Genomic DNA, 15,675 nt, shown 5'->3' on the forward strand with positions numbered 1-15,675 from the left:
AATGCTAGGATGGCACTGAACAGGATTTTAATAGGTGTCATGTAATGCTTTGCTTTCTCACGTTATTAAAGGAATAATGCAGTCTTAAAGGGGTTTTCCAAATGTCAGACGTTTGCCTGCTAAACCCCGTTTTAAGCCGACCATCTAATCTTCTATTACAAAGGGGGAGCTGTTGTACCCCCAAATGAATACAGTAACTAGTTTCCCGCTGCTGCTCTATTCATCTCTATGGAGCTGACTGAGTGTGGTATTCGGCTCCTTACATCACACGGCACCCCTTACATTTGGGGTCCAGTATCCCCTGTGTGGATCCTCCACAGGAACTGCAACGACGAGCAAGAAAACCTGATGTGAACCCCCCCCATACTGATCCTATACACTGGTCAGAGCCCTCCATCCATCGTATAGTGCTGGTACCTGGGTGCAGTGACCCCTGATCGGTGTAGTTGGACCCCCGCCAATTGCATACTGATCACCTGGGTCATAAGTTTCAGCCTAGCCTTGCAATGCTGGGGACTTGGGTTCAAGTCCCATCCAGGTCAACATCTGCAAAGAGTTTGTATGTTCTCTTGTGTTTGCGTGGGTTTCCTCCAGTTTCCTCCCGTTTCCTCCCACACTCCAAAACATACTGGTAGGTGGATTAGATTGTGAGTCCCATTGGGGACAAGGATTGATGTGACAAGCTCTGTGCAGCACTGCGTAATCTGTGTGCGCTATATAAGGAATTATTTATTATTATTATTATTACCAGCGGTTTATGGTATATTCACATGTGCAGTTTTTTAAATGCAGTTTTTGAAGCAGATATTAAGATTAAAATAAAACAGATAGAGACAACATTTTGGGCTCACGAACGGGGTACAGATCTGTATGTCTTTGGGAACCCAGCGGACCGCACACAGTGCAGAGGATGGAAGTCCTGGAAGTTATAGCAAAATATGATGCAAGGACTTCTCGCCCTACGGCCAGCACTGTAATAGTTAATATAGTGCAGGAACCGCAGTACGGCAGCAGACAAGAAAACACAAGGTGTGAATGCGGCTACAGAATATTTCTGTATCTCTCAATCCTTCTGTATTTCTATCTATGGAATATGATGACTCTATACAGAAGTAGAGATTGAGGGTGCGTTCACACGTTCAGTTTTTTCAGATGCAGTTTTTCCCTGTCAAAACCAGGAGTAGAGTAGAAAAGCAAGAGGAGGATCAGCACCTCCTAAATACGTTCTCACCCATTCTGATCCACACCTGCTTTTGGCTTTAAAAAAAAACTGCATTTTTATACAAACTGAACGTGTGAACGCTGCCTTATTATCTTTAGCATTCGCCAGTAATTCCTCCTACCTGCTCTTGAATTACATTTGAACTCGCAATGCAAACGCATTGTGTGAACAGGTTAAAAAAAAAAAACTTTTAATTTTAATTTTTTTTTCTAAATATCTGTGTGTCAGTGGGCAGGTCGGGGGACATGGTTGTATTTGGGGGTTGGTGGTCCTGGGGGTTAGAGGAGGGGAGGTCACATTGGGTGATGCCGGCAGCTGTGCACTCACATGGTGCTGTGGCGGAGTGATGCCTCCGCGGCGGGAGTGAGGCGGCCGTGCCGGATCTTGATGCGTGCGGCTGTGTGTGGCTGCTCTCATTGTGAGTGAGCGGCACAGGAGACGCTGCGCTGTCTCCCTCCTCTGCCCGTGATACTTTGTATCTGCTCCCAGCACCCCATGACCCGGTGCTCTCCTCCTCCTCACAGGGACACACTTACCTCTGCAAAACTTTTCTGTACGCAGCCCCCAGGGCAAAGCTCCAGGTACAACTACTACTCTCATCATCTGCCCTGCTCCCGGAGGAGTCCAGCAACTCTCCCCTCCTGCTGCATCCCTCACCTTATGCCCCCAGGTTCCTTTGTTACCCCGTCCTGGTCACAGTCCTTGCTGTGCTCTGGGGGTCATCCCATCATTTTCTTCCTTTTTATCAACTTAAAATAGCGAAAAACTTGTAAAATTTTGCCATCGCCCTCCTGACTTTAAATTAATAAAATCCCCCCCCTTTCCTTTAGTCACTTTCTCTGTTAATGTGCTGTAACTTTATTCAATTTAATTAAATTTTTTTTCCCTCTTCGTTATCTTTGAAGGTGATCCTGCATTGAAGGGTTAAAAGATCCAGCGATGCCCTCCGTGATGGATAAGTCTCCAGGCTCCGCCGCGATCATCTCTCGTAACCGAGCCAAATCCGACAGCATGGGAAGCAATTCGGAGGAGGACAGCAGCGAGGACGAAGCCCCAAGGGGTGAGGGTTCAGGAATCTCTAAACTGATGGACTTGTCTATGGGGGGGGGGCGGCTCATTGTCTCGCTGCGCTGTGCAGGGAATGAATGGGTTAAGGGTCCTCCTTGGGAACTAAAAGGATTAACATCTGCTTTGCTTTTACGTTTGCGGCATTGCAGGGGTTACAGTGCGGGCGTTAATGGCTGCAAAGGGTTAAGGATGGCTTATCCTGCACCCAAAAGGGGTTATAGCCAGGGGGCTCCATGGAGTATGAAGGGTTAAGAAGGGTTTCCTTACAGCTGCCTTTTCAGACAATGGGTTAATGGGAGGAAGCCTCCCCTGGGGAGGTAAAGGGTTAAAGGCGGCTGTGTACTTCTTCTCCAGGGATTCGGGGGCTGTCACGCTGTTCCCTGGCAGGAAATGTGTGTGGGGCTTCCTAACGGCTATCCTGCAGGAAAGATGGGCAGCCGCTCTCTGGTAGGACAAGGACCCTCTCCAATAAGAGGAGCGCAGCTCCGGCAGGACAATGGCTTAACGCTGCCTTAGGAGGGCAAGGGTTGGGAGCTGCGAATGCAGGGTTATGTTGTGTAAGGTGAGGATAGCCCCCCCCTCTATAGGAAGAGATGGGATCACAGGGAATAATATTGGGCAAAATTCAGTCATTTTTGTGGTCCTGGTTTTGTAGCGATTTCTAGGAATGGGATATGATCTGCACATATGTGAACATATCCTTATCTGTGGATATCCTCCTATCCCAGCAGCTCCTCATATTTTCTATCTGTCTGGTCTTTGTCACAAGTTAATTAACCTCTTCCTGGCGCCTTGTGTTTACAGCTTCCCTCGCTGTATCCTCGCCCTCTGTAATACATTTTTACTCTGTAGAGTCCGATCCTGCTCTGGACCTTCTCTGGTTCTGTGTCTCATGATGACCTCTGTCTCTTTTACATCTTGTAGATTGTAATGCCTATGAGGATAGCCGGTGTATCTTGTGTAACGACGCCTGCTAGGCTCCACCCCCTTGTCCACTTGACGTTGTGTATTCATTCATATGTGCTGACAGCGGCGCCAGTCTAGATACCTGCCGCCAGGATACTGGTTCTGTGGGGTCCTGTGTCTGTATCTAGCACCTGGGTCTGTATTATACCACTGAATAGGTACAAAGTCAGCCTACTAGACAACACATAGGTGATAATAGTAGAGGACCCGATACTAATGGTAATTCCTCTATGCCTTAGGCTTCCCTACTGTCTGCCATTGATGCCCTAATGCAGCGATGGCTAACCTATGGCACTGGTGCCAGAGGTGGCACTCGGAGCCCTTTCTGTGGGCACCCAGGCCATCACCAGAGATGACTCCAGGTATCTTCCTGCAGTCCCAGACAGCCCAGGACTTGCTGTGCACAGAGATATTTTGAAGTGACAGCTCTACCTGGGACTGTTTTCTGCTTTATTGGTGTCCTCAGGTGCTGGTATCAATGAAAACTGTGACAGAGAAGGGAGTATAAATCACAAATTAAATTTCTGCGTTGGCACTTTGTGATAAATAAGCGGGTCTTTGTTGTAGTTTGGGCACTCGGTCTCTAAAAGGTTCGCCATCACTGCCCTAATGTCTGGCATGTGGTATTTTACCTATTGGTATTGGAGGTTCGAATACCTTTTGTTCAGATTGTGAGCTTATTTTGTTTTGTATTTTTTGCCTATCCATGGAGATCAGCCTTTACCTTCTAAACTACTACCAGCCTCGGGTAAGGTATGAAATGTAGTTTTTAGAATTCACTCTTTTATGTGAATTATCTCCCTTTTACCTATTAAAAAAAAAAAAAGTCATTTGAAAATGATCGGAGAAGAGTCATATTTGCCTGAGATGAGTCACTTTTAGAGACTGCAGGGGATGTATGAAAACCATATATTTTAAGATGGCTTGTACCTAGAAACGTGCTTTGTTATGGTGTTATGTTAAAGATAAGAATCTCTTCTTCAAGGTCACATTAGGCTTGTGGTTCTGTGATCTACAGAATCGGATTACAGGTAGATGCAGAAGAAATGGAGCTTTATCTGCAGGTCACATTTCCAACTATGTCTTTAGCAGCCTGTTTCTTCGGTTCTGAAGCTCACAGAACCACAAGCCTGATGTAATTGTACCCAAAGATTGTGGAGTATAAAGTGATGCTCCCTGTGTCCCTAAAAGTGACTCATTTTGGGTAAAATATGACGCCTAATTTGCATAACACTTTCTAGATGAAATTGTACAGGTAAAAGGTGAAGATTTCACATAGAAGAGGGAATTCTATAAAGGGCCTTTTTGTTTCTCCTATCTGAGGGGGCTGGTATTTTAATGAAGTAAAATCTGATGACCTGTTCTCATTTACATATTGGACAGAAATTGGGGGGTGGGAAGGGGAATGTGAAGCTGACCACTCACATAAGGCACTGTTTTTGGCAGCCAACCAACTAATGGGTTTAGGGTTTCTCTTCCATAAAGGCAGGTATCGGGTAGGATCGAGCTTTTGGAATTCAATATGCCTGATCCTTTTGGGGAAAGTGGCGGTAGTCCGATTTATATGTGCGGCGAAGCTTAAAAAAAAACCTATCATCAGGAATGTCATTTTTAGCTGATGACAGGATCCAATAGCCTATGCTGTGCTGATTTAAAAACATATTTGTCAGCATTCTGAATATTGTCACTACTTTATAAACTTTATTTCACATTACCTGGCTCCCAGGTAATATCATTTTTTGTTTTTTTTAGTAGCCAAGTGGGAGGTGAGTCCTGGTGTGGCCTGTCACAATGTTGGGCACGCCCCCTGCTGGTAACACCCGCCTGGCTAAACCCTCCTCTTTACTAGGAGGAATAACAGAGGCTCTGCCCTACGTTGCTTTATAAGAACAGAAGCTCCGGAATTGTTTTTTCATGGAGATTACAATTATTTAATAAACCGGATGAGTCAGGAGAAGTGACGGCTCCTCGTTATAATTTGTCCTCTGTTGCCTGTCTATAAGCAGCGCGAATGATACTTATTAGGCAGGTTGGGATTCGGCAGTGTGATCTTATGTTCCTCTGATGTTACCCTAGGCCCCGGCTCTTCCTTCATGTGACAGAGTTGATCTTGGACGTGTATGTGGGAATCGGGAGAGATGATCTGCCAGATTAACGCTTGTTCATTCAATTTGTCATCTGATGTTTAGGGTCCTCCGTAAAGGTGTAAACGGAGGCATTTTAGAGGAAATCTACCATTTGAGATCATGCATTATGAAAACATACCTTGAGCTACACTGATGCAGAAACATATCTTGTTTAATCCCTGAGCTGAGTGGTTTTGCTGAAAAAACTATTATAAAATTATGATAATGAGGTTCTGTTGCTCCTGTGGCTGCTCCGGCGCTTCTCATCTTACCCTAATTATGCACTGCTCCAGATAATTATGTAATCGCTGTGTTGTCCCTGACAGGCAGAAGTAATCAATCTCTGCACTGTCCCCCAGCTGCTGTGTATGAGTCATCCAGCTCAGGTTGATTAATCCTGAAGCGCCCTGTAATGTGTACGTGTATGCACCCAGCTTTCCCAAGATCCTGAATTTTATCATTGTTTTTTGAGCAAAACTACTCGGTTCAGGGATTAAACAAGATATGTTTCTGCATCAGTGTAGCTACAGCATTCTCGAGGTCTGTTTAGTTCACAGTGCATAAAACAAATGGTAGATTTCCTATAAGAATTCCCGCAACCTTTAAATAGAAATTCCTCCCCCCCCAACTAAAGTTGGATGGGAACGCTCTAATTTAAAGCGATTGCATAAGGTGCAGAAGCTGCCCCCCTTCCCCTCCACATATGGTGTCGTGCTGTAGGATATCCCATAGTCTTATCCATTTTTAATGGCCGTCTCCTCTTGCCGGTTCCCGCTTTGCTCTCCCCTTTTGTTCCTGTACAGGATGGGCCGGGGGAGGGGGGAGAAGACTTGTGTCATTGTGTTATTACAGGTATCATTAGGTTGATGCTTGGGCTGACAGTCGTTTTGCGGTTGGCGCCGTAGACCTCTTACCCCATCTTGTAGATGTTCGAAGCCGTAGATGAGCCGGAGCACAGGACGCGCTGTATTTCTAGGAACGTTCTTTCAAGGATTTTTGTGTGACCTGAAATTCTTTCATTGGAACAAAAGATCTTTCATCAAACTATCGAATGAAGATTTCAATCGCGGTCGCCTTCTTCTTTCCAGGCGCAGGAGGCGTGTCATCTGCTCACCGATGCTATCATTTCTTCATTAAATTCCACTTGATGAACGGTCATTATGAGTGAAATCGTCTATTAGAGTCTTGGGTAAAGGAGCTAAACATTCCCGTATTATTTCCCAGCTCCTGTCTCTTTGAACCTTTTCCCATCTTACTTTCAGCTTTAGAGGCGGCGCCATTACCTGTCATAGACTGCGCTCCTCCTGTCTCCTCTTACATTTATTTGATTATTTTCTTCTTTTGCTCTGCAGGGTGTTATAGAGCAGGAGGAGCTGAGCAGATTGTACATAGTGTCCTACCTGCAGACAGCGTGTTATAGAACAGGAGGAGCTGAGCAGATTGTACATAGTGTCCTATATCCAGGCAGTATGTTATAGAGCAGCAGGAGCTGAGCAGATTGTACACAGTGTATTATCTGCAGGCAGCAAGTTATAGAACAGGTGGAGCTGAGCAGATAGTACTTAGTGTCCTACCTGCAGGCAGCATGTTATAGAGCAGGGAGATTGGAGCAGATTGTCCATGGTGTCCTATTTACATGCAGCATGTTATAGAGCAGGAAGAGTAGTAGTATTAGTGGAAACAAGCCCCATAGTTTCTTGGTGATCCCAATTGTTGGGTGACTGCAAATCCTTCATCTAACTCCTGTTCATAAGAAAGAGCATAAAAGTTTCCATTAATAATGGCTGCTTATTGGTGTTCACATGTTCATATGTGGAAGTTATCGGTCACCTGTTATTGTAAACTACTGGCAAAGCGAGAGGAACCGGCGGCCTCAGTTTTCTCCCCTGATGATGAGTTTCCTATACTCATTATTATAGTGTGATTGGGGTCCTGAGAAATGTAGAGACTCGTCTTATCGGGGATTGGGTGATCTCTCCTCTTCCTATAGCTGAATAGAGAAACCAGCGGGAATTGGTCTGCAGCGTCTGCCTCCTGGGGATGTGGTGATGTCACATGGCGGCCATTCGGATATAAGAATACCACACTCTAGAATGGGAACCATTCTGTCTTATTGGAGGGGCTCCAATACTTTACTGAAAACCAATGATAGTCTTGAGACCCTCCCTTTATGTTTTCCTTTAGAGAAGTTTCTCATCTTCTTAACTCTTCAAAGTTTGGGACCCCCCCAGCAATCATGAGGATGGGACCCCAATAATTTTGTAAACTCGTACAGACACCTGTTTAGTTTACATTTTACGTTCCTATAATCTTTAGGTTTTCTTGGTGCTGGGTAAGGGGCTTGTATCGTACTAAACATCCAGGGATTGAATCCTCCTGCATTTGGCTTCTATATCCTTCCTGTATCCTCGCTCTATCCCCAGGATGATTTATGTTCCTACTCGCTAAGGGCTGCGTCTGGTGTCCTGATTTTTATGGGATTTTTTTATCATTTGTTTTTTTTAATCTCCAATTTTGTATTATTTCCCTTTTAGACAGTATGATCCGAGTGGGTTCTGACTACCAGGCTCAGATTCCGGATTATAAACCAGGTAAATCCTATTTTTAAGGTGTTTTTTTTAAATTATTATTATTTTTTTGAAATCTTAAAAGTAAATTACATAAATACTTTATCTAAAACCTAATATCAAAGGCTACACCGTATTATGTGACCTGTAACCTCATAAGAATCTGTCACAACTAAACTCTGAATTCTCTGATCTCTCCAGACACCGCAGCACAGAATCCGGTCGACATGAAGGGGATGTTGGTTTGGTCACCAAATCATTTTGTATCCGATGCCAAATGTAAGTTTTTAGTGGGGTAATTCCTACCCCTACATTAAGGCGTACAGAGTCGTTCTCCCCATGGTGCTGTAGAATACGGAAAAGCGCTACGGAATTTGGCGCTTTATAAATAAAGATTATTATTAATACAGAGAGGTTCTAGGTGACAAAGCGATGATACTCCACATTATACATCAGACACCTTGTATTATCAGTTCTGTCAAATACTTATAAATCTCATAGATCTATTCTGCCTCTGATATACATAGAAGCCATGATGCCCGTCACAAAAGGGCACAAGACTCACATACTTTACCATCATAAACCAATGCCACTTACTCCTAGTCCCTGGCACCATGACTGTGGTAATCTTATTTGTTATCCATGACCTCCCTCCTTCTAAAATCAACTTTTATAATGAAGCTAATCAGCCAGAAGGTCTCCTGCGGGAAATACCAGAGCCCCTCCATGCCCCTCACAGGCTGTTACACTTTGCAGGAGCAATTTCCCCCTCCCTCTGTCTGAGATCAAAGCAGGCTGAGGGAAGAGGATACAGTGTAACAGCCTGTGAAGCTACAGCACATGGGTTCTGTAAAAGCTGCCCAGAACCCTTCTGACTAATTAGCATAATTTTTAAAGTAGATTTTAGAAGGAAGGAGGCCACCTATAACAAATATAAGACGATTTCCACAGTCAGAGTGCTTGGATTATGATGATAGAAAGGGGTTTTATATGAATATCCAAGGAGGCCACTTACTGGAAGGAGTGAGACCTATGAACACCTGCAACTTCCAGTCAGGAACCGGGCCAGAAACCACCTGGAAAACCCACATCTGTTACATCCTTTATTTCAAGGCCTGACATTGCTGTCCTCTGTGTGATCCTTTGCGTTGTGGTCTTTATTCCCTCTTCCCTTTTGTCTTGCAGTGGATGAGTACATCTCAATGGCAAAGGAAAAACATGGCTACAATGTGGAGCAGGTAATAGGGACAGACTATTCTCTAAATTCTTTTTTTTTACATAAATTATCATATTTTATAAAGCCGCTCCTGTCCCCCTTCCCCCCCACAAAAAAAAAAAGGCTTTAAAGGGTTTTGAGCAACTTTTTTAAGTTGTTCCCTATCCAGAACAAGCTGATCGCTGAGAACACAATCTATGGAACTCTGGCAGTGAATAGGTGTGTTAGAGATACCGGAGCGCTGTGCTCTGCAATTTTTCATCATCACCCTCAAATTACTGAATGTAGCAGCAGGATACACGCCCCATGCAGTAGCTTCACCCACCTCTGAGAATGTGAATCGCCATTCTCCGCATCACTTAGTTGGACACTCATTGATCAGCTCGTTATCTCTAATTATGTGAATAGGGAGTAACGTGAAAATTTGGTAAAACCCCTTTAAGCCTTTCTTGGACCTTGCTTCTCAGCAGAGACACACACTTACTTTTGATACTTTTTATCTGTACGATCTCCCTGCTGCCCCATCTAATCTTCACACATCCATGACCCAGGACTTTTTATGTAAAATAAATGTAATTTTTTGGCTTGATCCTTGTGCAGGTGGATATACTAATTGTTATATTTTCTCCCTTTTGTGTTCTCTCGCTCTTTCTCCATCATTCCCTACTCTTCCTGCCGTCCTTGTCTTCTCATCCGTGCTCCCTCCATTCCTCCGGACGTTACAGGCTCTCGGGATGCTGCTCTGGCACAAACACGATGTTGAGCGTTCACTCGCTGACCTTGCAAATTTCACCCCGTTTCCTGATGAGTGGAGCGTGGAGGATAAAGTTCTCTTTGAACAGGCGTTCAGTTTTCATGGAAAATGCTTCCAACGGATACAACAAATGGTAACCTGACATCTTGCGTGTTCTGTTGTTACATTGTATTGAATACTAACGTGATAAGAGACGGCTAATTTGCATATTTCTCAAGTGAAGTTGGGAATTTAAGGACAATAAAGACAAAGGTATAGGCATAGCCCTACGTAACATAGCAATAAGTCCTTGTGCGCACGACCGTATGGGTTTTGCTGTTGTTTACGGAAATAAAAAATGGGCCTTGTGACTTCCGTCTGTTATCCATAACTTTTCATATCCACAAAAATATTTGGTGGGCTGGCATCCACGTGACCTGGTCTCACGGGCAATTTGCCTTAAAATTGGCCATTTATACGATGGACGACACCATATGCAGCCTTTTTTTTTTCCCTTCCATGGAGGGCCATACTGCAAAAAACGGCAAATAGCACACATTATATCTTTTATGTTGCGGTCTAGCGGACATTTGATGGTTCAGAAATACGGTGATCACATACATAATGGTATTTCACATTAAAGTCAATGGGCCAGGTTTTTTTTTTTTTTAAGAAAAATAAATTGTGCCCGTCTTTACGTCTAAAAATAAGTGTTGTGTTCAGTTCGGGTACCTAAAATGTGCCAATGGATTCTCTTTAGGGAAGAAAGACAGGGGCAAAAGAAGGACACCTGATCATATTTCTTTAATAAAGTATATTGCAAAGTCTGTCGATTTAGGCAACTTTTTTAAAATGTTAGTTGTGAGATAAATCAAGCGACAGGGGAAAAAAAAAAATTAAATTCTAAAATAAGTCATTTATCCTTTGCTAATTTCATGGCCGTACTTACCTGGTTGCTTTATACTTCTCTCTTGCCTTTGTGTGCATTTTGTATATTGCTGGACTGGGGAAGGGAATAGGAGATGTAGGGATTGTGAGATCGATCTATGTTGTAACTATTCCATGCTCCGTCAGCTCCCAGATAAACTGATCCCTAGTCTGGTCAAGTACTACTACTCCTGGAAGAAGACCCGAAGCAGGACCAGTGTGATGGATCGTCAGGCCCGAAGACTGCAGAGCAAGCGAGAAGAGAGGTGAGAAGCTAGCTGCTCCTGTGGGGGAGTAATGGAGACGAGACAGGGATAGGAGGCTTGTGGGGTATAGAAATGGGGGAGGGGAAGGTTGTAAGTTATATAATGGGCAGTCGTAGCGTAATATAAATTTTGATTTACAAAGAGGTTTACTGGGATGTTGGTTCTTACAATAAATATGTGTCTCCTCTTTCTTACAGTAATGAAGATGCAGAAGAGGTGCCCAAAATGAACGACAATGAACTGGATGTTGCCAATATTAAGAAGGAGGTGAAGTATTACTATTACTTTTTTATGTTTATTTGATTTTTAAAAAAATATTTCCGCTATATCATCATTGTCTACGATTATTACAGGACACTCAGAAATCTGCATCCGGTGGAAAATCTGGACCAATCAAAAAGGAACCAGTGGTGTCTCAGTATCGACATCACCCGTTACGGTCCCGTCGGAGGCCGCCAAAAGGCATGCATCTTAGCAAGAGTGACATTTCCACTGTGTGTGCCACTCCAGAAATGCCAGCACTTACTGTAAGCCAGCTAGACACACAACTGGTGTCGCTCAAACGCCAGGTAGGAAAGGTTTTTGCTCATCGCTCTATGATACGGGAACCAATCACAATTTATGGGAGATAACATGGCCACCACTAACCTGAGGCTCCCAATAAGTGATGTGTGATCAAGATAAGAGGAGCTGCTTGTAGTACCCCCTTTGACCACAAGGTGGCAGTGTTATATTGGGATCATAAAAGTCAGGTCATAGTTCAGACTCCTATGTCAGATAACACATTGGATGATTTTACTTCTCATAGATGTGAGATGCGAGTAGTTTATGTGTCATGAAGCAACAGTTTGCAATTCATCAAGTGACTAAAAACTTTCTTGTGTTTAGTTGTGCAAGTATTGACTGTCCTGTTCAATTTTCAGGTACAGAACATTAAGCAAATGAATAGTAGCTTAAAAGAGACTCTAAATGGAGGGGTCACCAACCTGAGACCCCCAGAGGTAAGATCATCCCCCAATCTTTCTATTAGTCTACAATCCCAGGGCATTTAATTGAGCGTTTACCCAATTATCTCCTGTTTTATCTCCAGCTTAATATCAAACTGAACGCTCGCTGGACCACAGATGAGCAGCTGCTGGCCGTGCAAGGTGAGGGGATTTCCTAATAGCGCTCTATTTATTCTGACTTTATCCCGGTTTTTTTTTAACCTGCGGTGTCATGTGATCTTGTTCTGGACAGAGCATGTGTCTAGCCACAAATTGTGACCCTCTATAGCCACAAATTGTCTCCGCTTCGTACCTGTCCCCTGCCTCCTGCTTGTAAGAACTGACGAGGAGAAGCTGATCATAAGCAGGAGGTTTGCTTCACAGTAGATATTTTGAGACTCTGAAGTGTATGTTAGGAGACAGCAGTCCCATGTAATTGATGGTATTCCCTGCAATTCTTAAAGAGCATTTACCACCAGGATGAAGGACTGTATGCAAATGAGCCTGAGGGGCTCCATACTCCATTGGTGTTAATGGAGCCTGGAGCCTCACAGGCTAATTTGCATACAGTCTTTAAATCCTCTCCAAACTCAGAGATGATATAGGAAAATCGATTTGTCATCATGATTACATGTAGGATGTACCTACGTGGTGTTTCCTCCCTGCGCCCATCAGCAATGTACAGAGAGAATATTTTCTTGTTTGTTCCAGCCGTCAGACGATACGGGAAGGATTTCCAGGCCATCGCGGAGGTTCTCGGTAATAAAACTCCATCCCAGGTGAAGACTTTCTTCATAAGTTATCGTAGACGGTTCAACTTGGAGGAAGTCCTTCAGGAATGGGAAGCTGAACAAGACATCCCTCCATCAAGTGTCCCAGCGGAGTCTTCCAACAAGAGCACGGGCTCCTCCCAGACAGTCACCGAGGATGAAGAGGAGGTGAGGCGCCGTTTATGGGATGGATTCTATTTCTTCATTATTTAATGACTGAATACATTTTACACCACAGAGTGTTTGGTCCTCTGTGACATCTGTCACATCTGCTGAGGCGTGGCATCATACCATACCATACCATACCATACTGTGCACAAGGATAAAGTAGAGCATGCTCTCTTTCCCCGTGTCTCCGGATGGGCGCCATCGCTATGAAGATCATCCTCCAGCACGCTGTTGTATGCTCTTAGCCGGGCTACAGCAGTGTGAAACTGGCCTAAAGGAGATACTCTACTGCTGTATCTGCCTAATGTAGACCCTCATCTACCAGGGGGGTACCACATGATGACCATATTATGATGAATATGCCTGGGGTGGTGGCTGTATGTTTGCACTTTCCTCCTTTAATGATCCAATCCCTCTCTACATATATAGTTTCAACATGATATAAAAGTTGTAAAATTTAAAGCACCTAAAATCATCTTTGTGTTTCATGACCTGGAAGTAAATACTCGCCATTGCATGTAATATTGAAGTGTTGCAACCTCTTACTCCGTTTTTTTTTCATCTCCAGGTACAAATCACATCCGTCTCTTCTACCACGCAGACTGTAACGACCACCGCTACAGCGCCCCCTGCTGCCGCCACTTTGTCTCTCCCTCCTCCGTTACTGCGTCCAGCGCTTCCTTCAGCTCCCACGTTGCATCGTCAGCCGCCTCCTCTCCAGCCCGGACGTCTCCTACAACCCCGCCCCCCACCTCTGGTGCGCCCGGCCCCCCGGCAGAGCCCCCGTGGACCACCGGCCCTCTTAGGAAATCATGCGGAGCCCGCCTTCTCATGAAGAATTTCCTATGGCAAATTGTGAATGGGGTGGGTTTATTTATGGGGTAGCGCTGAGATTGTAGTATTTAAGCATCTGACCTGTGAAACGACTCCTCTTTTCTCAAAGAAACAGCACTAAGCGTTGTGTGGACATGGGACCCTTGTAGTAGAGGATGCACCATCTTGCGGACCTATGGATAAAGACTCCTGATGGGTGCAGCCCAAAAAGGGACCCGTTTTTTTTTTTTTTGTCTTATGAATGTTTTTCTATGTACCTGCTGTCGCCCTCTTGAGGATGATTTGAACTATTACACCAAGGATTCGGATATATCAGTTTTCCCTGGGAGGTGCTGAGCAGTAGAATGTCTATGGCTGTGGTAAGATATGATGGACCCGGCCTTGTGTCTCCAGGACGGCCGTGTCTTTCGGCTTCCATCCGATGGTGAGTTATAAGGTTATGTGCAGGTTGGTGTCATTAGACTGTTGATGTGACGGTGTTGTTGGGCCGTGCTAGGGTACACTTACCTGTGGGATATGTAGTAGTGACTTTTAACTTTGTGAATAGTTAATAAATAAAAATGGGTTCGTTTCTTAATATTTGTATTCATTTAACGCTTTAAAAGTGAAGCCACAGATTTCAGACTCTGCAGACGGATTAACCAATCAGCCTGATTAGTGGGTCATATTATTGGGCAGGAGATTTGTTCTTTTGTAATTTTTGATGGCCGAGTTTGTGGTCTGAATTATTTACTTTGACTTTTTTTTTTTTTTTTAACAAGAGAAACAATGTCACTCAGTCTAGGACCGCCCAGTGGACTCTTAAGCATAGGCAGGAAAAATGCAAATGACCAAAATACAAGTTCTACTAACAGCATATAAAGACAGATCTGCTCAGCTCCTCTTGCTGCATATAGAGCAGGAGGAGCTGTGTAGCTTGTACACAGTGTCCAATCTGAAGGCAGCATGTTATAGAGCACTTACTGCTCGGCTCCTCCTGCTCTATAACATGGTGTCAGCTGACATTGAGCAGGAGAAGCTGATCAAATTGTGTATATAAATATTAAGGCTTTTATGGGGACGGGATGTATATCCGGCCGAAATATAAGTCCCTATGGCACTTGGACGCAGTACGGTGAGCACAACCTGGCTCTGTTCTGGAGTTTACTGGAAAATAACGGGTTTCCAGGCTTGTAACATGAGCAGATCATTGGGGGGGGGGGGAATTCATTTGGTGCTTTTTTTTTTTTTTTTTTTCTTCCTTTTCTTGTTCTTTGAGAGGGTTTGCACGGACTATTATTATTATTCCCCTTCCACCAAAGCAGTGAACATCCACAGCGAGATGCATTATAAATGTTTTAGGATTCTTGTGTGAACATGCACCTGTCTGTCCAAGAGGGGCGACAAAAGAAATGGGCAGTATGTGTACCAGTGTTACATTCCCCATGCTGGGCACAAAATTAGAGTCACTAAGACGTAACTTTCTCTTGAAATATCAGAAGATGATAATATAGAGCCCTTCAGGCTCATCAGCATAGAGTTGATATTAGCATGAAGGAGGCAATGGCTGACAAATATAAGATCATCACCACAGTCGCTGTGCCTGGATCTATGTTTGAGTTAGAGCTGCCATGATTTTCTCATGTTAATAAGGAAAGCTGGAATTTTCCAATCTTGCTTTGTTCTTTGGGTGTCAGAAGTTTGGGTTAATATGTTCCTTGTAGAACTTCCTGTGCAGAAATTTCTCAGTGTGAATACAGCCCGAGTACACTGGTTCTTAGTATATAAAAGTTTAAAGGGCACCTACCCCCAGAATGAAGGACTGTATGCAAATTAGCCAGAGGGGC

The 15,675-nt window shown here is 44.1% G+C and overlaps 1 protein-coding gene across 2 annotated transcripts; it reads left to right on the forward strand.

Moving 5' to 3' along the window:
* Window positions 1-1,514: 1,514 nt before the first annotated feature.
* RCOR2 (REST corepressor 2) lies at window positions 1,515-14,426 on the forward strand. Of its 2 annotated transcripts, none has more exons than XM_072118362.1 (13): window positions 1,515-1,640; window positions 2,128-2,282; window positions 7,917-7,973; window positions 8,151-8,228; window positions 9,135-9,187; window positions 9,891-10,052; window positions 10,973-11,091; window positions 11,289-11,358; window positions 11,445-11,660; window positions 12,015-12,092; window positions 12,182-12,239; window positions 12,789-13,015; window positions 13,584-14,426. In XM_072118362.1, exons 2-13 carry the CDS (start codon window positions 2,162-2,164, stop codon window positions 13,848-13,850), a joined length of 1,506 nt encoding a protein of 501 aa, XP_071974463.1. In that variant the 5' UTR covers window positions 1,515-1,640; window positions 2,128-2,161; the 3' UTR covers window positions 13,851-14,426. The 2 variants fall into 2 exon arrangements, with proteins under 2 accessions (XP_071974463.1, XP_071974462.1); XM_072118361.1 differs by having other exon boundaries at window positions 1,543-1,803.
* Window positions 14,427-15,675: the final 1,249 nt, after the last annotated feature.

This window comes from Engystomops pustulosus, chromosome 7 (genome assembly GCF_040894005.1).
Source record: "Engystomops pustulosus chromosome 7, aEngPut4.maternal, whole genome shotgun sequence".
Classification (NCBI taxonomy): Eukaryota; Metazoa; Chordata; class Amphibia; order Anura; family Leptodactylidae; genus Engystomops; species Engystomops pustulosus.